We start from the raw sequence: 24,569 nt of genomic DNA, 5'->3' as shown, positions 1-24,569 counted from the left end.
ATATTATTCACCAATAAAAAGGAGTAAAATCCTGATACACACTATAATTTGGGTGAACCTGGTACACAGGTTGAATGAAAGAAGCTAGGCACAAAAGGCCACATATATGGTTTCATTTACATGAAATGTCTAGAATAAGCAAATCTGTAGAGATGAAAAGTAGAGTAGTGGCTGCTTTGGGCTGTTGGGGGTGGTGGGAGATGGGGTTTCTTTTTGAGATGACAGAAATGTTCTAGAATGGACTGTGGTTATGGTTATACTCATCTGTGAATATACCCAAAACCACTGAATTATACATTTTAAATGTATGACTTATATGGTATATGAATTATATCTCAATAAACTGTAAAAAAAGAAAACATCTCATTTTTTTTTAAGTGAGTGTGGTTATGATAACGGCATGATGGAACCATTGACAACTGGAGAATGCTCACTCCACCTACAGACACTCAGATTAAAAAAAAAACCAAAACATGTCTGGATCCAAATTTGGCCTCAGTTTCTCCATCTGCTAGAAGAGATAGAAGCTTCACCTTCAAGGGCTGGGCGAGGTGGCTCATGACTGTAATTCCAGCCCTTTGGGAAGCTGAGGCAGGAGGATCGGTTGAGTCCAGGAGTTCAAGACCAGCCTGCGCAACATCATGAGACCCAATCTGTGCAAAAAAAAAAAAAAAAAAAAAAAAAAATAGCTGGATGCGGTGGTGGGCATTTGTAGTCTCAGCTACTTGGGAGGCTGAGGCAGGAAGTTGCTTGAGCCCAGGAATTGGAGGTTACAGTGAGCTATGATTGAGCCACTGTACTCCAGTCTGGGCAACAGAGAAAGACCCTGTCTTAAAAAAAAGAATTAATATTTAAGATAGATGATCAAGTATGAAGGGTACAGGGTAGGGTCAAGAGGCTGGCCACTCACCAACTGTGCAACTTAAGGAAAATAATTTCCTTGGACTACAGCGTTTTCATCTATGAGATGAGAAAATGGTAGGTGCGACCTCTGAATGTCCTTTAAGCAAAAACCTTCAGAGTGCACGATAATGGCCCAAATCTCATCGTTGGCAGGGTAAGCCAGACTGGACCATTCTAAGGCCATCTCCCACAGACTGGAACTTGTCCTTTCTATTCCAAGGGTCTTCAGTTCTAGAATCCCAAGCTCAAGCTCACAGCACAATGGCTGGAGAAGGACCTCACCGTCACCTCCATTCTTGTCCCCCTCAGACTGAAGCATCGACATAGCTCCTTCCTCTCTCTGGGGCTGGAGACACTTGGTCGAATAGCACTGCCCCCAAATTCACGTTCACTGGAGCCTGTGGATGGGCCCTTACTAGGAAATATGGTCTTTGGAGATGTAATCAAGTTAAGATGAGGTTGTACTGGATTAGGGTGGCCTCGAATCTAATGATTAGGGTTCTTCTAGGAAGAGGGAAATTTGGAAGCAGAGACACAGACAGGAGAATGCCATGGGAAAATGGAAGTGGAGACTGAGGTCAAGCTGCCACAAGACAAAGGACACCAAGGATTGCCAGCAACCACCAGTAGCTAGGAGAGAGGCATGGAGCAGATTCTCCTCTAGAAGGAACCTACCCTGATGACAGCTTGATCTTGGGCTTCTAGCCTGAGCTGAGGTCTATCACCTCCCATCTTTCCTCACATGCGTCCATCTCTTCCTCCACCTCTGGGCCTGGGAAAGGTCATTCGGTCAGTCAAGGACACTCCTAGGCCTGGCTCTCTGTGGCCATAGGAGTGTGGAGAGGGAGAAAGTGGCCTCTTGGACTTCCATAGTGGGAAGGGGGCCCTGCTTCCCCTTCATGGCAACTTGCAATGGGAGAAAGGCTGTGCCTTGTAAGGTCACCTGGGGTCATGAGGATAGGCGCTGGGACATTGTGCAGGCTGAACAGTGATAAATGTCCTCAACCAACCTTCATGCATGTATTGGCCATTTTCTTCTTTTGTGAGTTGATGGATCATGCCCTTGGCCCATTTGTCTCTCAGGTTGTCTGCCTTCTGTCTTTTGATTTGGAGATACCTTTCGTGATCATGCATGCTCCCTCCCCAGATTCCTCTGCCATTAGGGCAGCTGAATTTCTGAAGGCACAGTTAGATCACTCTTGCTGTCTCTTTCTGCCCAGACAAGCTCAGCCTTCCCAAATATGAGTGGTTTTCTTAGAGTTGCTGTACATCAGAAAAAGAGGCCTCTTCCATAAGACATGTTACTTCTGCTTGTTGGAAAATAGTTATAATATACTGATTTTATTAGAAGAGATCCTTTATTGCAATCTGGAGACATGTAATAAATATACAAATCGATGACGTCCAAGATGCAATTGGCACCCCTTTGGCTGGGGTGCCCTGGTGCAGTGCACAACCTGCTCAACTATACGGAGTTGCTCTGCTCCTAATTTCTGGACAGGCCCTCGGTGAAACATAGCCCTTGTCTGCAGCCTCTAGCTGAAGCCTTGTGTGCGTAACTAGGCTCCAGTCCCGGCCTCTTCACCCCACCTTGCAGGCTGACCTTGAACACGTCATGCCATCTTTCTTGGCCTCCGTGGTATCTGCTCTTTCTTCCTCCTGAAGAAGGAGGACAGTACCTCCCAAGACGATGCTGCCTGTGGGAAGCCTTCGGAGAGAGCAAAGGGACCGCGCGGAGGTGTTACTAACACTACGGAAACACATTGACGTGGACGTGATCTAACAGCATTCACCAGACTTTCTTTACAGGCTGGCGGTCCTGTGCTCGTTCAGCCAGCTGCCTGGAAGCGCGCTGTGACCGGGCTGTGGCTGGCGCTGGCACCTCTGGCGGGGGTGAGTGAGGAGGCACCAGTCCAGGGGTCCCGGGGCTCCAGGTTGGCTGATTGTTCTGTGGGTTCCTGAGCATGTTTGCAATTCCTAAGAGTCTAATGGAAGGGTGCAGTTACTCCCAAGGGCACGTGGGCTGGCCGACGTGCCGCCTTCCTTTGCAGGGATCTGGAATGGTGTCAGCTGGACGTGGTGCCGCTAATTCTCTCGTGGTGGTCAGAAGCTGCTCGAATGACAGGACTGCAGAATTAACCTTTGAAAATAGGAGAGCAATTAGAACATTATAAGTGCTTTTGCTTGGTAGACAAACAACTTTTAAAATGTCGAACCGTAGGGAAGAACAACGCTCCTCAAGGAGAGGCAAGCCCTTTGCTTTATTCAGTTTAATAAATTTATCTAATATATACCTTTGAACAGAACCTGTGTGCCAGGCCCTGTGCTTGGCACTGGGGACAGTGACATACAGGACAGAGACGGTCCCGGTTCCCGTGGAGCCGTCATGCTTACCGTGGGAGACAGCAAAATAGGGAAACAAGAGCCACCCTCTTAGGCACTTAATACATGATAGTTACCCATGGAAACAATGAAAATGTTCCACAGTGCAGACTGGCTTAATATATTTAGAGGCACTCACACGTTGGATAGACTATTACGAAACCGTTATAGCCACGATTATTGTAGAATGTCTAACAGCACAGAAAAGTGCTCACGGGTCATTCATTCATTCGATGCATGTCGGTTGAGCACCTCCTGTTACAGGCACCCTCCTGGGCTCTGAGACAGAGCAAGGAGCAGCAGAGGCGAGCTCAGGCAGACTCCCTCCTGTTCTGGACCTTACACCCTATCCAGGGGGACAGCTAATAAGAAAGTGAGGAAATACCCAAACAGGAAAAGGTCAGATGGAAAGGACAAACAGGGTGACATGGTAGAGACTGCCCAGGAGATGGCAGGGGGCTGCTATAGCAGGAGGTCAGGGAAGGCTTCCCGGAGGAGGTGACCCAAAGCTAAAGCCTGACCAAGAGAGGGTCAGCAGGCAAAGATGAGGAATCCCAGCGTTTGATCACCTTTCAAGGGGCAAGGTGAAGGATGAGGAAGTGTGATTTATGCCTACACTTGGCAGGTCAGAGCTCTGTGGGAACTTGGGATCCGGTAGCCTTTCTTTAGGGCCATAAATGGGTGAAATGAGGTGATGAGGTCTGTCTTGGGGTGCTCAGGAAGTCAGTGGCAAAGCCAGGCTAGCACTCTGGGTCTGGGCTCCCTGGACAGTGCCCTTCCCACGCTGTGTGCCATCCTGCCTGTGGGGGAATGTGCCCCGAGTGCTTTCGTGGACCTAGGGCCGCACAAAGGACGTGTCTCTTCATTAGGAGGGTCTCAAAGATTTCTGGAAATTCTACAACGTGCGTGGTGCTACCCCTGAGCCATGAAGAGTGTAAGTAAGCAAGCCACGTGCGTCCATACTCACGTGGGAAAGGAAGGCAGCAATGCCAGAGAGTGGGGATGTGGACACGGGGCCCAAAGATGCTGCCAAGAGGAAGGGGTTCCTGGGGGGAGAGGCCACAGCAGCGGGACTGGGAGACTAAACTCTCGTTTAGACACAGGCAACTTCTCAACTCCCCTTCTGTTGGCCCCTAGCCCCTGGCATGGGAACCCCAGGAGAGGAAGGGGTCCTGGCATGGCTGGGGTCCGGGGCCTCTGCCTTGCACCCTGGGTTGGAGTGTCCTAGACCTTCAAAGAGGCCCCAGCCCATCGACACAGCTGCAGGAATGATACGGGACCAGCCTTGTCCCTGCTCACTTCTGTTCCTTGTTGCTGTGCCACCCCCCGCTGGCTTTGATGTTAGTCCCACTCGGCTTGGCCCAGCTTTGAGGTCTCCTGCTGTGACGCCCCAGGATGGGTCTCCAGCGTGCAGGGCCTCGTGCGCTCTCTCTATCGGAACCTGGATCTGGCCTCCTGCGTGCTGGGCTGTCGCAGGGGGGATCCCTCTGCGGCACAGGGGGAGGTAGTGAAGGGAAAAGGTAACTTTGGGCCAGACTGGGGAGGTTTTGCAGGCCAGGGGCTAGGCAAAGGCACTTTGGTGCACATTGGGGAGCTCCCCTCTCCCTGGCCACCTGGGTGGCTTGTAAGCCCTAACGTGGGCAGGTGTAGGTAGGGGTCAGGAGTTCAGGCTCTGGGTGGGAACACTTGCTCACATCTCAGTTGAAACCATTTCCTTCCTGGGTAACCATTGTTAAGTTCCTTAGCTACTCTGCACCTCAGTTTGCTCATCTGTAAGATGGAGAGAATAAGAACAGCCACTTTATAGTTATGGGGCCTAAACGAAGAAGCACCTGGCTCATTGGAATCACTGGAAACTGGAGCTGTCATTGATGCGAAAGTCTCAGCTGGCTTTGGGAGGAATTAGCTCTTTGGACGCACAGCTGCAATGGTTCTTGGAGCCTCTTCCTGCCTCCTGCATGACAGGAGCCTGACTCCCCTCCCTTGCACTCATGTTCTCCTCCCCTGTTCTCTGGCCCCTGGCCCAGTCTGGCTGGAATGACCTTTGAGGGTCTACCATAGTGCCTTCTTTCATCTTCCTGACCTCCAGCCCCTTTCTGCTCACAGCTGCCTAATGGATCTTCCAGCCCTGCCCCAAATCCTCCACGATCCCAGTGACTGCAGAGGAAATAGCCACCTCCTCAGTCTTTATTTAAGACCCTCTGCAATCTAATCTTTGCCTTAACTTCTCAGCCTTGTGTGGACCTGGGAAGTCTGAGTCTGGAGTTTGAATCTGGGTTCCACTGCGTCTGAGCTGCGAAGCCTTGGGAAACGCACACAACCTCTGTGCACCTTGGTCATCTTATTTGTAACATGGAAATAATTACACCCGCCTCGTTGACTGCACGAGGGTGTTTGAGGGGCAGATGAGCGGGGATGTGTCTGCTGTTCGTAACCTGGAAAGCAACAGGCTATTCTTGGACCACACGGTGGTTTCCTTTCTCTGGGCCTTTGTTCAGGCCATTCCTCCACCTGCAGTGTCCTGCCTGTCACCCTTAGTGACCATTGTCCCAATGGGTGTGCCATTCAGAGCCCGGGCAAAGCCGTGTGGTCTGCGAAGCTGACCAGTCTGCCTGCAGTGACCTCTCCCGCCCACAGTTGCCGGCTCATGTTGCTCCTGCCCCTCGAGAACTCGCTTCCTGTGTCTGCCGTCTCCCTCTCCCGCCCCTGGGCGCTTCTGGAGGGCAGAGAGACACCTAAAACAGCTCGCTTTTCCCACAGCACCGCATACTCCACACGCAAGGGGTGCTCGATGAGTGCTTGGTGAGGGGATGGGGGGTATGTGGGTGAATGAACCAGTTTGGGGAGAAGGTGTATGAAAGTCAAAGGGATGGGCCGATCCCCTCTGGGGCCTGTTTTACGCTGAGATGATGATGATGTGCTTAATGGGCAGCCATTTCCCACAGTGGCCCAAATTTTCACAAATAGGATGGATCCCCCAGTGCCTGTGTAAGAAAGATTTGGGGACACAAATCGGCTTGAAAGTTGGGGAGGGAGCTTGTCTGGAAATTGCATTACCCAGACTAGCACACGCTTTAAAAACATCTCATATATACACAAACCCCTTCACTGTGGATGTGGCAGGGGTTGGCGGGGGACACATCACACAGTCGGGCCAGGGAGTGGGGATGAGTCAGCGCGACACCTCACTCCGACTGAGCAGAGTCTCGGAAGGTGCCTTCCCGGGGCAGGGTGCTGGGGTGGGGGAGGCCTGGGGCTCCCAGGGAGCTGAGGACACGACTCATGGTGACCTGAATTATGTTCCATACTCAGGAGCACCTGATTTATTATCAGGAACTGAAACACACAAAAGAACAAAGGGCCCTGGGGACATTTGTGACCCATCTGCTCCCTCTCCATATTGAGCCAAGGCGCTGCACTCTCAGCAGTTCCCAGAGTGTCTGAGCCCCTCCTCACCCCCCCCCCCGCCCCGCCCCGCCACTTATATTCTAGGGCCACACATTCCTCAGGCAATGCTGAATCCTAAGTATTTTAATGCCTGATAGCTATCTCCGTATGGATTTTTGTTTTATCATGAGGCCACTGGAAAGTTTTTTTGATATCTCTTTGAAACAGATGTCAGCAAAAGCTTCCAGCACAGATCAAGGGCAGGTTAAGGCCTTTGAGATGGGTCTGAATGTCCCTTTAACATCATTCAATCTAATACCCAAATACACCTCAAGTCATTACCCTGTTTTTATAAGAAGCTCTGAACCATATGTTGGGGAACTAATTAAGCATACAAATCAAGCCCTGGGATCAGGTGGCGCTCTGTTTAAATATCTTAACCTTTTATGATTATCTTAATTTAGAGAAAATTCAAAACACATTCAGAAGTCTTAGAAAATGAACTAACGTGGAATTTACTGGCCGGCTTCTTTTCTTGATGTTGGGATCGTTTCTTTACGAGCCCAGCCTGGATTCCTGGGGAAGTCCTCCGAGCTCACTCACGACTTCCCCGGAAATGTAAATGTTTGCCGGCCTGGGAGGCTAAGAAGGGGCCACACCTGACCTTCCCTTCCCCTAGCAGCTTCTCCCGGGCCCAGGTGTCTCCTGTGTGCCGGAAAGAAGCGGAGGAAAAGAGTGGACTCTGCTTGGAAGTTTTATCTTCCTTTTCAATAAAACAAAGTATGCCAAGAGTTGGTGGGAAATGTTCTTGCAGCCTATGTTGTTATGGGGCAGGGGCTGAGATGTAAATTGCACAGACCTGGCTCCTTAGTGGCTGCAGGTGGCTGAAGCCAGCCTCCTTTTGGATTCCAGGTTTATTCTGGGATTGGGGAGAGGGGGCTGGGGTAGTGGGTGGGATCTGTCTTTTCACCTACCTCAGGTAAGGGGGATGCTTGATCTGGAAGGTGCGTCTACACTGTATACACCTACCAAATCCAACTGACTTATGACAAGGTCTCACTGTCTTTTCACTGCTCATTCAATACATCTTTGTTGAGCACCTACTATAGCCAGGTCTGTTCTAGGCACAGTCTTGACAAGGACAGTAAACTGCTTCTGACACACGTGCTCAGTTTAGTGGACAAAGACTGGACTGGGTCTCAAAAAACACTCTTTCTTCAAACTCCTGACCTTCAGCGATCCTCCCGCTTCGGCCTCCCAGAGTGCTAGGATTACAGGTGTGAGCCACTGTGCCCAGCCAAAAAAAAAAAACAAAAAAAAAACACACTCTTTCTTAATGTTCTTAGGATCATTTAACCTTTAGAATAGGGTTTCCAGATACACTAAAGGATGCCCAGTTAAATTTACATTGCAGATAAACAACAAATCCTTGTTTACTATTAGTATGTTCCAAATATTGCATGGGACACATCCTAAATAATGATTCATGGTTTACCTGAAGTTCACTTTTAACTGGGTGTCCTGTATATTTGTTAAATCTTGCAGTTTGACTTTAGAAACAGATATAAATCTATATGGGTGCTGTCTCAATCTTGGATGTTAAATGCTGATTCGGGGTGAAGGCAACTAGAAAACACCCTTGCACCAGGCTTCTTTACCTATGTTATTTCAGGTAGGCCTCAGAACTAGGTTCTGTTATTGTCCCCATTTTGCTTATGGGTGAACTGAAGCTCAGAGAGGTTGAGTGACTTACCCAAGGTCACCAGTGGACCTCGAGCCCAGCTCTGCTGGACTTCGAAGTCTGGACTCTTTCCATGCCACCCCAGGGCCAATCTGATGCCTATCTTCCCAGAGTTCTTATTTTCCTGGCTTGCCCTGGCTTCTCTCAACTTCTTCCCCTTTTTTCCACAAACGTTCAAGGAGAGATTCACTCCCGTCAGATCAATGTCAATGCCCTAATGAAAACCACCACCCAGGCCCGGGAAGGAGGAGATCTGTGGAACCCTAATGAGAATGGTTCCGATTATGCAAAAAGCAACCTCATGGTTATTCTAATGTTACAAGTAAATATAAAACATTTAGAAATATTTGGCTTGGGCTTTTTTTCAAGTACAGATGTCTGACTCCCTGCCAGTTTGTTATTAAAAATGCTACGGTGGTTTGGGTACAAAGATTGTTGTAAAAATAAAAGCTGATGCACTCGGAGCACTCGTTTTGACTTTGCGGGGAAGTCGGCAACGGGAAGGCCGGAGCAGATGGCGGCTAGTGGCGGCTCTAAAACGGGTACCCCAACACTCATAGCCCAGTCACTGCCCTGCTTAAAACCCTGCAGGGGCTTCCCTTTGCCCCTCAAATTCCCACTTGGCTCCTGCCCCGTCTGTCCTCATCCCCCGTGGCTTTGTGGCTTCTTCCAGATCACCACGCGTTGGCACTTGCTGTGTGCTCTGCTTGCTGGGCTTCGCCCCAGCTCTGCATCTCACTGGCTCCTTCTCCTCCCTGGTCTTCAGACCCCCTCTGACCACCTTCTCTGTGTGGCCTTCCTGCCTCCAGTTGCCCTCTGTCGTGTCTCTCTGCTTATTTCCTTTATTTTCCTTATAACTCTCTGAAATTATCTTGCTCACCTTTTGTGTTTCCCACCAGAAAGTCAACTCCATGAAAGCGGGGACCCTGCCTGTCTTGTTTACACACGTCATCCCCAACACTTAGAGCAGTATTGGGCACCTAGTAGTTGCTCAATAAATACTTGTTGAGCAAAAGAGTGATGCTACTACCAACGCACCCAAAGTCCTTCATTGCTTAGTCCCCACTGGGGCACGGGCCAGAGGGAAAGTGGCAGCTTCTATAAATTTTAACCAACTCATGGAAAACAATAAAACTTGGGAGAATCCTAAACCTCTGCGAGTGATGGTTTTGAGCCCAGCAGGAATTTCCAAGAGCACGCTCCAAACTGTGGCAATGGAAAACGCTTAATTACTATAGCATTTGCTTATGTGTAGAAATATAAAACAGATAGAAAACTGAAGGAGTTTGAATGCAGCAACATAAATATTGTCCCCCTAATAATCTTCTTATTGCAGGCAAATAAATGTGTTGATGTGACCGGAACAATTTGGGAGGCATGGGAGGGGGAGCACTCCTTAGAGGCTTTTCTCCTTGGCTTGGCATTCAAGGCTCCATGCACACTTTCTTGGACCTCCCTACCCTGATTTCTTCTCCTGCCTCTCTTTATGCAGCCTGCCTTCCACTGGGCCTGAAGTGTCTGTCACGCCCCCTCCCCTGTGTGCTTTCCCATGTCCGCCCCTCCAGCCCGCTCTGTAGAATGCCCTGCCCCACCTGCATGCATCCAAAACCTAGTCCCAGGGGTCTGGTTCAAAGGTCATCTTCTCCTAAATCTCTATCATATCCAGCCCTACCTGGCAGCCACCTCTCCCTGCTCTGATCTGTCTGGGCACTTCTTTTCTTTTCTCCATCACCTTCTATTTGATATCAAACCTGACTTCAAGCTGCTTCAGGGCAGGAACTGTGCCTCATTTCTGTGTCCCCCACTGCCCCTGGCACAGTCATTTTTGTTGAGAATGAGTTAATGACGTTTCTTGGGACACACAGCCTCCAGTCATTAGCTCCAGGCAATAATGATGCAGTGTCAGGAAGCTATAGCCAATCGCCCAAGACATGAAGGACAAGCGATGTGGTTTGCAGAGTGGGCAATCCACGCCAGTGTTGACATGACCCCACATGTCCAGATGAAAGTCCAGCAGACCAAAGATCCAGAAAACAAAATGAACTTTCCCTCTTCCATTCAGATGTTTTCCTATTGGGTGGCCCAAAGCCTGAAACATCTGAATTCCTGGGTGCTCTACAAACCTCTCCTATTCCCAACTTTCCCAAAGGTTTTATTCCAAAACTCTGTCCAAACAAACAAAGAAATCCCTAAAGGAACTCAAGTGCTAACACTGAACATATGAGTCCAAGAACCAGAGATCCAAGTAGAAACAAATACCCTGTTTTTGCCAGGTAAATGTTGTCAGATACATGGACATGCAAATATATTTATCTCAAGTGGGTTATAAACAGAGCAAGCATCTCACAGAGGGTCCAAAGCCACTTGCAAAAGATGGTAATCGGTTCTGGAGAATCTCACACATATTGAGCCAAGGATCCTCCCTTTCTGCACGATCTAGGAGATTTGGAAGTGTTCTGCAAGCAATGTGGTTTTAAAAGGAAGCCCAGTGCAGGCTTTTGATCTATATAGGATAGTATGTATTCATGTGCAACACTGCTGGATCGACAGGCCACATTTAAACACTCCCCTCACGTACACAATCTGGATTTATTATTTTTGTTCGGGGGCACATACATCTTTTGAGTTTCTACATATATGGCACATGGAGAGGTGAGATAGGAACCCTTGGTGATCTTTCTAAGTGTGACGTTGGCTGCTTCAGGACTATTGTCATATTTTTGACGAGTGCTCGCTGTTAGAGCTAGTAAAAACGTCTCCCTGAACTCATTGTGGATTGCAACAGGAGGAAACACTCCATCACTGAAAAGTGACACTAATGCATTCTATTAGATTTGCTTATCATGTTAAAGAGCATATTAAAAGGAAATGTTTGGGAAAGGGATGCCATAACTTGGTATGATGGATTGAGAATTCCTAATTTGGAAAAAATGTGCTAAGACAACGTGATTGATGTGAGTGACCTACTTTATTTCATAAGAAAGTATGAGTCGCCTCGGGCCCATTGGTACACATATTTGGAAAAAGTTGTTTTTTTTCCACATTAAGTTTTTATTAACATTTTCAAAAGAGCGAAAATACCGTAGAAGGATATAAGTTGCAACTTGTCAATGCAGATGTGTTTGTAGTCCTGTGCTGCTTAGAAAAACCCATCCCCTTGCTGGAAGGGTTTCTGAATTAGGTGAGTTCCTTGCGAGGTGAACACCTCATGGAGAGAAACATGACACTCCTTTCCCTGATACAGAATGACAGAAAAGAGGCATTTTTATTTAAAGCACAAATGAATCTTCTGCTACTTGTAGGTAGTGATCTCTTAGAATGACTAACACTTCTTGGAGCCCCACTGCCACCTTTCCAAGCACAGGTGGCAAAGGATTGAGGCTGAGTTAACCATTTCAGTTCCGCCTTGGAAGATGAGCCCCAGACTGAGTTTCCTTGGGCTGGAAGGCAGGAACTCTTAGGTTTATCCCAGGCAACAGAAGGGACTGCTGGGAGTTGGTGGCTGGCAAAACACTCCGTTACCGTTAAAGCAATGTTGCCACTGAGTTTAAGAACTTACAAAATGCGTATGAGATAATGTTTACTGAAGAAAGTAGGATGTAAAGTAAAAATATATATTAATAAGTGGAGGTGGGAGAATAGGTTGGCACATGATTTCTGAAGGGCAATTTTGTTCATTTGTCACTAAAGCCTTAGGTTGTTGTATGCCTTTGGACCTAAAACTTCCAGTTCTAGAAATTTCTCCTAAAGAAATAATTATTCATATTCACAAAGATGTAGCTAATCAGATGTTCACCACTGAATTATTTCTGATATTAAGAGACTCAACCTAAATGAGCTTAGGAGATTGTGTAAATAAATTCATATATTTAATGTAGCCATTAAAATGATAACATATGAGAATGTGGAAAGGGTTTATAAGTAGGAAACATGGATTATAAAACATTATGCATACTATGTTGCTGTTTGCAAAGCTATACATATATATATGTCTACTTAATTCTTAGACATCAAAATAGGTATACTTTAGTATATGTATAATATATATGTTATATATATTAAGATACTATTATTAACTGTATACATATATATTTGAGGAACATTTATTAAAATGTTAAAAGTGATTATTTTTGAAGAGTAGGTTTTACAGGTACTTTCTGTCTTGTTCCTTGTGTATGTTTCCATTTTCTATACTAGCCATGCTTTACTTTGATAATAAGTAAAGCAGTTATTAAATGGAAAATCCAAGAGACTCAACTGATTACTTAATAGAAACAATAAGTGAGTTCACAAGGATTCCCAGACCCAAACTAAACAGTTTTCTCATAATAATAATAACAAGTAAAAAATATAAAATGAAAAATTATTCCATTCACTACAGCAAAACAAAACAAAACAAAGCATAAATCATCCACAAAACTAAAACACACTAAGTAATTCATGTAAGAAATATCTGAGACCTGTTTAGAAGCAAATAATGAAGTACATCAAAGAAAATCTAAATAGATTACTGTGTTTCTGGTTGGGATGACTAAATATTGTGAAGATTTCATTTCTTTCTCAAATTAGTTTGTAAATTTTACACAATTCCAATAAAATTTCTGACTAAATTAACTGGCAAGTTGATTCTACATATTATTAGGAGAATAGATACATGGGAACAGACAATTTTCCTAAAAGATTAAGGATGAGAGGAGGCTTGCCCTATTGGATTTTAAAAGATATTACAAAGTCAGAGTAATTAAGCAATATGACAATGTTGTAGGACTATGAAATATGCTAACAAATAAAATAGAATGCAGAACAGACTAAAGGGAAGGAAAGAGGTTAATGGACTAAAATATAGGAATCTGGTATGTGATAAAGATTGTATTTCTTGTTAGTGGAGCAAAGCTAGATTGTTCCATAAATGGTGTGGAATAATTGGTTATCCATTTGAAGGAAGAAAAAAGTGAGTTTTCACCCCATACTACATTCACAGAAAAAAAGATTACAAATGTGTTAAAGATGTACACATTTTTAAAAAAATTATAAAAGTTATAAAAGAGAGTAAAGAATATTAATTCCATAATCTTGAGAATGAGAAAGTCCTTTCTTAAAAAGAGATAAATCTCAGAATCCACAAAGGAAAAAACAAACAATTTTGCCTGCATAAATATTTAAGTCTTTAGGATGAGAAGCACACACTGTAAACAAATGACAAAGTAGGAAAAAGAATGCAACTTTTATGAAAGCAATAGATTTAAGAGCTTTACTATATAAAGTGCTATTTTAAGATAAGAGAAAGACTATCATTTCAATAGAAAAACTGGGAGCAAGCTTTTTATAGAGAAGACAATACAAATAACCACTAAACATATAAAAAGATGCTCAACCTTACTACTAATCAAACAACTTAAAATGAGAACAATAAAATATTATCGTCACTCACTATTCTCAAAGTTCTAAATGGGAATGATGACATTCAACACATTGAGGATATGGAAAAATACTTTGATCCAGTGATTTCATCTCAGGAAATTTACCCTGTGTAAAATCCAGGAAGTGGTCCAAAGAGGCTGGAATACTTGTGGTTGACTGAACAAATGAAGCAGACACATTGTCGGAAGGAAAGCCCAAGGTGTATCAACAAGAGAAGAGAGCAAGCAGGAGAACAATACATCTTTGTGACCCCCAATTTCTGTCTAAGAAGCATATATCACTATCTGTATATTTAAAAGAATTTTTATAGCGGACCGTCAATGGTGGGTAGGGCGTGGGGCACCTTCCTTTTGACTCTTTCCTTTTCTGTCATATTTAAGGGGATTTTTTTGATCATGTATCAGTTTTATAATAAAAACAATGCATATCTAACAAACCTGCCCAGAGAGGTGGGGGGACTTGCCTAAGGTTAACAGCACATGAAGGCCACAAGGAGCTGAGTGTCCTGATACTCAGGCTCTTGGTGCCCCAAAGAGTCTCTTCTTCCTACTGAGGAGCCTGCAGGACCACGGCACAGCCTCTCCCCGAAAAGGAGCCTACAAATGCCCTGAAAATGCCACTTGCAGCCACCTGTGGGGCTGCAGATCACCGCATGCCCTGGGCACTCATGCTTGGGAGCCGCCCACATACAAGGCACTGGTGTAGTGGGTTTCAGCGTGGCACCTGCACCCTCAGCAGTGACGGGCTGCTCAGCCCATGGCAGTGGCAGCTCAGCGGCTCACCTTGCACGGGACTCTGGGTGGATCCCTTCAGCCCCAAGTGCTGAGCGGGCAGGGATTCCTCCCCCCACCTCAACCCCCACACTGCTCCTGCACTCACTACGCTGGGAATCCTCACACCGCTGACCTGCCAAGGGGTCTTCTTGGGGCAAGGGGTGGAATGCAGGAAGATGCATTGCTTCAAAGTGTACAGCAGCATCAGCTTGTATCTTAAACTGCTTTATAATTCACTTTTCCACTCGTGATCTTGTGTGATCTTCAGAGTCATCCTCCAAGAAAAGAAGAAGAAGTATAATTGTTATTATTCCCATTTTATAGAAGAAGAAACTGAGGCTCGAGAGGTTGAGTCCTTTACCTGGTCGCACAGCAAGGAAGTGTGGAGAGAGAAGAGGAGATGGGCCAACTTGGCATGAATTCTCTGCTCCTGCCATGTGGCCTCTGCTCTTCTGGGTAAATACCCATCCACAGCCCATGGAAGCAAGTTCCCCTTGCTTGAGCTTGGCCTTGACTTTGGGCACTGTGGAGCTTCCTACCACAGTATAGTTTGACTTCTGACCCTCAGTTCCTGACTCAGTGTCTGGGGCATCTGGGCCTCCTCCAGCAGCTTCCTGCTACTTGGGGACCAAGACTGGTTGGGCTGATTATTCTCTGGGGCCTCCAGAGAAGAGCACAGATCTGAGGGTTCTCTAACCGAGGGCATTGTCCTGCCTAGGAAGTTTCTGCTCACTAATGCCCTGGTCTGTAAGCTCTATGGTTAATTGATTCGCACCTGTGCTCCTACCATCTAGCAAGGTGCCTGGCAGGCAGTAGGTGCTCAATCAAAGTTTGCCAAATGAGTGGACTGGCCAGAAGACCCCCAAGTCCCATCTCTAGTCCTCCTGGAACTTCTGTGACCTTAGGCCATCACTGGCCTCATGCTGAAGCTCTTTTATCCCTACCCTAACATGGGTGTAAGTTAGTATCTAGGCCACCCAGCATGGCTAAAGGCTCTACCAGCTTTATGTTCAGAGCTAAGGGGCTGGAAGAAGGCTGATTTTACTCAAAAGATCTACAGGCAGAGACTGCAGAGAAGCGGAGGAGGATCCCCCACACTTCTGTTTTGAGTCTAGTTCTGAGAAACTGGCAGAATTTCCAGAAGATTCACCAGCTTCGATATCCCCAATAATCTGACTCTACCACGAACAGCTCCTTAACACTGGGGACCTTGTCTCCTTGCTGCTCTGTCCCCAGCACATAGCAGGTGCATGTGAATGAATGCATGGAAGGTGGTCTCCTGTAACAACTTACCACAATAGTGATCAGAAGTTTAGGACTGGAAATGACATTCTAGGCTATACAGTCCAATTCCCTGCATTGGGGACCCAAGACTTGCCAAGGTCACAGAGAGAGACAACAGAAGAGATTTGGATGGGATACATTCAGCAGGTTTTCAGAGATCAGCCAGAGCTAAGGTCAGCGTGCTTGGCTTGGTTTGGAAGCCAGGAGGACCCCGTTGGGAGCCACTCCTCACACACCAGAACCCCACATTGGCTCCAGCCAAAGCTCAATTGCTGCCGGAAGAGGCCTGATGCTGTCATAAATGAAGTCATATCTATCACAAAGATCCTTGAGGCGACTTAACCGTGAAATAATTACATGTCCCTCAGAACTGGGAGATCAAGGATTTCTAGCCAACATCCCATGATGCTCTTAAAAAATGTTTCATTGTAAACTGCAGGTAGGGTGGGGAGAGGCAAGGTTTCCATGCCAGGTTACCATGGTTTAATTCTACCTTTTCTGTTTTGGCATCATCCCATCTATGCATATATATATCTTCACAGACATATTAAAACAACATTAAAGGAGATTAAAAGAGTAACAGTTGTCGTCCATAATCATATTGCAATAACTAAATTGTACCCACATGCTTGTTTAATTACAGAAGCAATACATGAATGCATTCTCATTGTCAGAAATTAAACAATCAAGTATACATGGCAGTTAGTAAAAGTGGTAAACGTGCCCAGCTCACACAATTCCCCACTGGTTTCCTCTCCTCTCCTGAAGCAACACGGTTGTCAGCTTGATATCTTTCCAGAACTTTTCTCTGGGTTTACATCTAAGTGAACACATGTAACCATATATTACTGTGTGAATACACATACACACACAAATAGAAACAAGCGGTGTTTATTTTAAACATTAATGGGATCATATTATGTATTGTTCTGGAACTTGCTTTTTTCTTCCTTTAATAGGTCTTGGAGATACTACCGAGAGAGAGCTACTTCCATCTTTGCAATAGCTAGAAGGTTTCTGTAGTATGGAAACATCATAATTTTCTTTTTACCAGTCCCCATTAAAGGACATTTAGGTTGTTTCCAATTTTTCAACATCCCATATAGTGGATATATATAGATTCGTTCAGCCTTAAGCTCGCTGCTTCTCTCACGTGGCTGATCAATCTTTCCCTTCATGCCAGCAGACTGCCCTGCTGGGGAATGTCAGCTCCAGGAGGGTAAAGATTTTGTCTGCTTTTTCCCCTGCTGTATCCTCAGTGCTCAGAACAGAGCCTGGCTTACCACGTGTGCACAAGAAATATTTTTGAATGAATAACTGACCAGAAAGGGGAGGGCATAACTGCAAACCATTTTAACAATTAATGCTTGTCTGATGCCTGCACTTTACAAAGGCATTTTGACTCCCTAATCTCATTCTATTTTCAGAACAACTGTGTGAGATCAGTACTTTGCATTGTTATTGACCCCTGATGAGTTGAGGCTTGAAGTCCTCGCTTGGAAATCAGACAGACAAAAACATTTGAATCTTTGCTGTGTCACATTCTGTGTATGTCTCTGGAGAATTTCCTTAACCTCTGTGAGCTCCAATGTTTTAATCTGCAAAAGAGGGATACAGATACCTCCCCCAGAAGGGTATAATGGAAATTCAGTGTGATAGTATAATTAACTACCTAACACACAGTAAGCACTTAATAAATAGTTGTTCACTTTTTGTCTCCTGTTCACTATATTCTTTCTAGTGGCCTGGGGTCAATCACCCATCCCCCTCCTCGCTAAGTCTGGTAAGTCTTACTGCTTACCAGTTACTGAAATATCTTACTGTTTTCCCTAAAGAATCTCCTGGGATATTAGTCTTCCTCCAACCACAGGAGTTTCTTGGGAAGAAATACTGGAAATATTTCCTTGTCTCATGTCATTTGAATATAATGTCAGCATTTTTTTCCTGAATATTTTATGTTTGGGCACTTATCATATTAAATAATAACTAGCTGTCTAGTTTCCCAACTAGTTCTTAAGGGTAAGCACCATGACTGAATCCATTTTCTAACCCTGTTAATTACAGGTCAATTGCAGATTTCCTTATAAATGGGAAATGCTCAATATTGGTAGAATGAAAAAGTGATCTGAAAGTACTATAAATACCTGATTTTAAGTGGTCCCATACTTCCCTACTTCTGAGGGCACAGGGGCTCCTAAGCCACTGTGTTCTCACGATAGACAGCACCTAAGCCACCTGAGCCAGCTTCACCGTCCGGTGGCTGGTGTGGGGAACTTGGCCTTTCCTTTCTTCTCCAGTGTTGGAGTTTTTGCTTTTTCCTCCCCTCACTACTCAGTCAATCCACCTCTGGCAATCCTCCTAAGTTTACATACCTTTTAAATGTTCTTTTCTATCCCCTTTGGGATTGCAAGTTTTGCCCACTTCTATTCGATTTAAATAATTTGAAAGTCAAGAGCAAGCAACCCACCTCAATAGAGACTGAGGAGTTAAACTGGGATGCTGTCACAGAAAATGAATGACATATATTTGGAAGTAGAAGCACCTTCAGGGTCATTGTCTTTCAAAGTGCCCATGACCCCTTAGCCTCCCTCTGAAGGTCTTCATCTAATTCCTCACCCCATCACCCTCCCTGCTCAGACATTTGTTTTCCCTTGCCAACCAACATTCTCTTCTATTTGTCTGTTATGTTTACTATAACGACCTCTATCGCAATACCTATAAGATTTTACTGCACTTATATATTTACAAGGTGGTCTTCCTCCACTAAACCATGATTTTCTTGAGGGATTTTGAATCTCAAATGCCAACACAGTGCCTGGCAGGTAGGTATATATTTGGAAAAAAAATGGATATTGTTTTCCTCTCTCATTTTTTTCGTGGCACACAACCACTGTCACTCAATACACTAAAGTTCACATGAAACTGAAAATTCTATATTTTTGTGAGTAAGCATTTAATAGATTTTTTTTTTGGTGGAATTTTGAGCACCATTGATAACATTGTTTTTATGAGGGACAATGTTCTGAGCCCCACACAGAGACTGAGAAAGAAACCTTTGGAATTCGTTTGAAATTTAAAGCCTTCTGTCCTCTTTCCTGACTCAAGTATGGAATCCTGGTAGGCTGGGGGGTGGAGCCCTGCGCCCATCAGCAAACACAGTGCCTGGCTAGGACAGGACAGGGTAATAGCATCAAAGGTAGAAGAGGGACTCTGGCGACTCTGGTGTGATGGGCCCCAGCAGGATCTTAAGATTGCATTGCCCTTTTAAGGAGCCAGCCTTCTTGGATTTAACAAAGGGGAGCCCTGGGGAGAGGCTGGAATGAAGGTGCCCCCCACCCCCACCCCCTCAGTAGAGCTCCCAGTGTCCTGTGGCTGGTCTTAGCTCAGCATCTCACGATTTTTAGCTCAGTCTTTTGCTTCTTCTTCACTTCTCCTGTTTGGTCTTCTGCTACAACATTTGTCCAAGATTTTTTCCCTGTATTTCTTTTTCTTTACTAAGGTATAATGATTAATAGTAAAATACTTAAAAGTCTTAAGTTTGACGAGTTTTAGCAAGTGTATACATCTGTGTTACCATCACCCAAAGTGAGTTCTAGAACATTTCTAGCACCCCAGAAAGTTCCCTGTGCTTTTCCCCAGTTAACCCCTGCCAGAGGTGAACACCATTCTGAATTCCATATCCAGAGATTAGCTTTGCCTCTTACTTTATACAAACTGAATCACATAGCCCACTTCCCTCTTTTATTCACTACAACAACAATAACAAAAATGTGTAGACATAATCTAAATTATTTTCTTTTCCAAGATGTCAAAAGTCAACATCCCAAAATGTGTGGCAGTGGTGGCCTCTGGGTAGGGGGAATTTGCATGATGGTTACTGACTTCTTTACACCGTCTGGTATGACATAAAAATATACATACATATACTTTTATAATAGGGAAGGAAAAAAAGCTTCTTTATGGGGTAGAGGGGCACGGCTCTTGTGGAGAAGTGAATAAATGAGATTCAGAATAAGCCTGGCAACGGGGCTCTGGTTGTCTGAAGGCTGAGAATATCCATCCCTGGCAGACTCTTGCTAGTGTCTGGGGACCTGGTATATTACCTTGGAGGTCAGAGACCCCTCAAGCCACTCCCTGTCTGGATTCTTGGTTATCTCTTTGAATGTAGAACACTTTGACCAACGGATCAGTTCTAACTTAAACTCTTCCTGGTGGATCTTAGCAAAGAGAAAACATTATCTTAAGTAAGGATTAAGAATACCATGAAAGTCATGAAAAAAAAATACACACACATAATTGGAAACCATTGATCACACATTTGAGTTTTAGCGATACAAGTAGGGCAAAGGGTCATAGAGCGGAATATACAATTACAGATAAAACCTATACACCATGGTCTCTGAATATCATCTGACCACGGATAAGGGCAACTCCTTGTTCTGTTTCCTTGATGGTTCTGCAATACAGATGGGTGCACACGTGGAGAAGAAATGAGTGTAAGTAAGGCATACATGCAGAGAAAGTTTAGATCTTGAAATAATATTTGTAGGAACACTTAAAACATGAAAACCTAGCAATTTCACAACAGAATGCAAGGCCTAACTTCGTTGGTTAAATGGTCCCATATGTGGTAATCTACAAAGCTGGGATGCTTGGAATGGGCCAGCCTGGGTGGTGCCAGGGTTCTGCGCAGACTGGCTGGGCAGCAAGCGAGTTGTGCAACCTCACAAAGCCCATTTCTGCTTCTCTAAATTGGGGTGATAGTGACAGTGTCCACCTCACAGGGCTGGTGAGAGAGGTGACTGCAGTGAGGTGTGATCAGGCTCTTTATAAACCACATATGATATTCAGGCATCAACTGTCTATTATCTCTCCCTTCTGAACCTGGAATGAATGCTCTGGAGGAGGTGTAGGTCAAGGCTCTGTAGCGCATGGTCGATGGTGGTTGATTTTATGGAGGACTAAATAGCCAAGTGTTATCTCTTTCCTCGCCCTGTGGACCTTGACTTCCTCACTGGGGAAATTTTGGTAGGAAATAAGAGTGAGTAGCGAGGAAAAGATGTTGGAGTCTGACAGCCCCAGGTTGGAATCCAGACTCCCTCATTTATTAGCTGTGCATGTGACCTTGGGTGAGCCTCAGTTTTCTCATGTGGAAAATGGGAATAGACGTTAATGGATTCAACAGATTGCTGCAAGGACTGGATGAGACAAAGCCTTGTAATAGGAGCTTAGCACAGTACATGGGGTAGGTGCCATCTGTGATAGAAATAAATTATCTCTCACTTGAGGTGCGCTGGCAGTAGGTGAGAAAGGAAATAGACCCTATCTTGCTTTCAGCACACGTGAGCACGGCCCTGTAAACCAGGATCATGGGGGCTCAGAGCAAGGGGCAGAAATATGGAATGCTGATGCTTGCACCATTAGAATACAGTTTTCCATCACACAGGGCATGGGCAAGATGGATCACCTGGATGAAGAAAATGCTGCAGATGGGCCAGATGTGCCCGAGCCCATCTGGAGAAATCCACATCCACATGGTTGGCACCCTGATGCACTCCTCATCTGTGCAGCCAGGCCCTGGGACTGCAGCCATCAGGGAGGGGGATTAGGCTGTTTTATTTTTAGCAACAAGAGACATTCTCTTCCCTCCTACCTGGGCTCCCACTCTACCCACCCCAGCTCATCCCAGCAGGTACTTGGTAACCCCTTCCTGGACAGAGCAGGGAGGTACTGCCTGTACTTCTCTACATCCCAAACAACCTTCCCCCAAGGCTGGGGACTGGACCAGATCCCAGGCAGGATCCAGGCCTCTCTGAACTCCCGGGTTTTGCTGGAAGTGGGATGCCCAAGTGCCTGCTCTGGGTTTTAACCATGTTTCACTGTTGTGTTCAACAAGATGTTTACTGGGTAACCTCTTGGGGGGGGTTGCTTTTGAGAAATAAACAGCCCACAGCATGGCACCCTGACAGTATCTGTCCCCTCTTTGCCCTTTGCTAGATCTACCCCCACCCCTCCCAATTTCCCTTTCCAACTCCCAGGCCTCTGAATTAGCAGCCTCCAGTTTATTTGGCTGTAAAGTTAGGATGTTTATCATTTCTTACATTTTACTTGGCTATACCTGACTTTGACTTCTTTTAAAAATTTCTTTCCTACTTAAACTGAATCCCTTGAGTGGTGCTTGCTTTTTGTAGAGGCGATAGGACGCCCCGAACATCTGATATCCTGACTTTATTTTTCTCCAGCACACCTGGCCCCTGCCCTCCTATGGGAACTCCCGACTGCCTGCTTATTTTAGCCCTTAATCGATATTAAAAGCGGGCTGCACTTGGGACCATCTGATCTGAAAGCGGTCCAAGCCCGAGAAAGCTTTTCTTAGCTTGAGGCTGGGGCGGTGGCCAGCAGGGCGGGCACCTGCAGGAGCCCGCACGCTCCTCCGCTGGCCCCGCTCGCTCCTCCGTCCGCTTTGCCCGTGTGGGGCACCGAGGCTGCAGCCCCGAACACGAACACGGGGTGCAAGGCCTCCGCTGCTCTCGCAGAAGCCTCGGCTGAGCCTACGTTGCACTCCTCAAATTCATTTTTAATTCATGACATCAGTTTAGGGACCATCGGTGCCTCTAAACGGCCTCTCTCAAAACCAAAACCATTTCCACAACACAAGCGAAAAGAGGCAGCGTCCAGAGCATCGGCTCCTCTGTCCCTAGGGAATGGATATTTGGAAAGCCACTTTCCAGAGAGGACCTGCTGTCCCCTGCCCCGGCTTTTCCTGGAGCCGAAATTGGACACCAGAGTATTTGTTATAAAGACATAGCTGGTCTCAAAGTGGATTCCATTAGGACTCTACAAAGTTACATTAAAATGATCAAATATGTACTTCCAAAAAGGCTCTCCCGAATACCTTTACACACACAAATAAACATAACTTATGTATATCCAGACTTGTATACAAGATGCATTATATAATGTAGAATATAACATTATATGTTAAATAAGTAATACAATAATGTAATATAGGAACTAGATGTCAAATACATATTAAGCGGCATATAATATGATGAAACCGTATAATACATATTGCATGTCAACCAGTTTTCAATACAAAGGGACCATACATGTTATAGATCATACATAGGACACAGGATGTCCTCTGAAGTAACTTCGGTGCTGTGCTGGAGCTCCTTGTCGCGAGCACTAGCTCAGTACAGCGTGAGAGAGGAAGGAGGGACGCGCACCATGGTCTCCCACGCTGCCACCCCAGCCCTCGCCCTATCCCAGCTCCCAGCACACCCACGTGTCTTGGGGTGGATGAAAAGATCCCAAATGACCAGCTCCTTATTGAGGGTAACGGAGTTAACGGATTATCTCTTATAGAGGTCAGACTGCAAACTGGGGGGAGGGCACAAATTTTATAAATGACACCCCAGGGCACACTCACTTGGTTCACTGCAAGCCCTGTGCGTTTTGGCATTTGGTCCCCCGAGGATAAACCTAAAGTATTCTGTCTCCAACATGAAAAACAACTTAAAGTGTCATTTTCCAGTGTAGGCATTTAGAGGCAATTTGGAAATTGAAACGAATCTTTATATGCAAGACTGGAACGTTGCAGAGGCCCTTTAAAACTGCGGTTACCAAGGCAGTTAGAGGACCCAATGATGGGCTGCAAGGAGACGATTCAAAGCCCAGCCATAAATGCACAGTTAGAAATTTGATATTACCCACGCACTCTCAAGTAATACAGTTTAATGATAATTGCTGCGTGTGTTTCCCTTCTCAGACTAGGGAAATAGGAGAAATACTTTGACAGAAAAGTTACCCTAAAGAGTTACACCGTTTAAAGGGGGAAAATATCTCAGTGGCCAATTTTGACTGACTAGCAACCTAAAAGTGTGTTGCACGAATTAGGTTTTCTCTAGAGTTACTTAGAAGAGGAGCCTCAAAATCAATTGTCTGGAAGATGGCAGTGTGTTAAATCAGGGCTGTTTTCGATGGGAACGCCCAGCGCCCCTCCTTAGAGCAGCCTTGGACCCGGAGACCCTCCCGCGACCCCCAGTTCCCGGCCCGAGGTTTGGGTGCACGCAGTGGCCAGCAGCCCACTTCGGGGACCGTGGGCGGCTCCGGGCGCGCTGCAGCGCGAGCAGCTTTTATTTGCAGTCTCTTTAACTCTCCGCTTCTGGTTCTCTTCCCTGTGAGCGCCCTGCAGCGGAGTGTTAGACAAGCTCTGTCGTCTGTGGGCTCTCACCTCAGAGTCAATATTATCTCAGATGGGCACAATAGACTGGAATGAAAAGCTAATATTGAACCAATGCGGTCCCTGCCCGCGCCGCCGCGATGCCACCCTTTGTTGCGCAGCCCCCAGCAAGCTACTAGCGGCGGGCTAAGCGGAGGGCGGCCGTGGTCTGGCCTCTGCCGGTCCCGGCTGGGGACCGAGGGGACACTTCGGGCCCAGCGTGGAGCCCTCGGAGGCCCAAGCGGGCTTCGGCTGCAGCAGACCCCCAGAGGCTCCCTCGGGCCCCACTCGCGGCCTCTCCTTCAGCAGCCAGGGGCTGGCGGCTCCGCGTAGCCACGGGGAAAGCGGGGCACAGGCGCGTCCCCAAGTCCAGACGCCAGGGAGAGGCACGCAGGGGAGCGGGGCCTGGTGTGGACAATTTCCAGGCTCCAGGGGCCCCAGAATGTGAGGGTTT

General features: G+C 46.1%; 1 protein-coding gene across 1 annotated transcript in view; it reads right to left on the bottom strand.

Moving 5' to 3' along the window:
* Positions 1–665: 665 nt before the first annotated feature.
* The window catches only part of LOC105876913 (uncharacterized), a 31,898-nt gene continuing 7,994 nt past the window's right edge, over positions 666–24,569 (bottom strand). The window contains exon 3 of the mRNA XM_076009648.1: positions 666–3,043. Coding sequence (XP_075865763.1) covers positions 2,906–3,043 — 138 coding nt within the window. The 3' untranslated portion in view covers positions 666–2,905. The remainder of the gene's footprint in view (positions 3,044–24,569) is intronic.

The sequence above is a fragment of the Microcebus murinus genome, chromosome 14 (genome assembly GCF_040939455.1).
Source record: "Microcebus murinus isolate Inina chromosome 14, M.murinus_Inina_mat1.0, whole genome shotgun sequence".
Lineage (NCBI taxonomy): Eukaryota > Metazoa > Chordata > Mammalia > Primates > Cheirogaleidae > Microcebus > Microcebus murinus.
The sequence above is the reverse complement of the archived record's forward strand: the minus strand, read 5'-3'. Positions and strand labels throughout refer to the sequence as shown.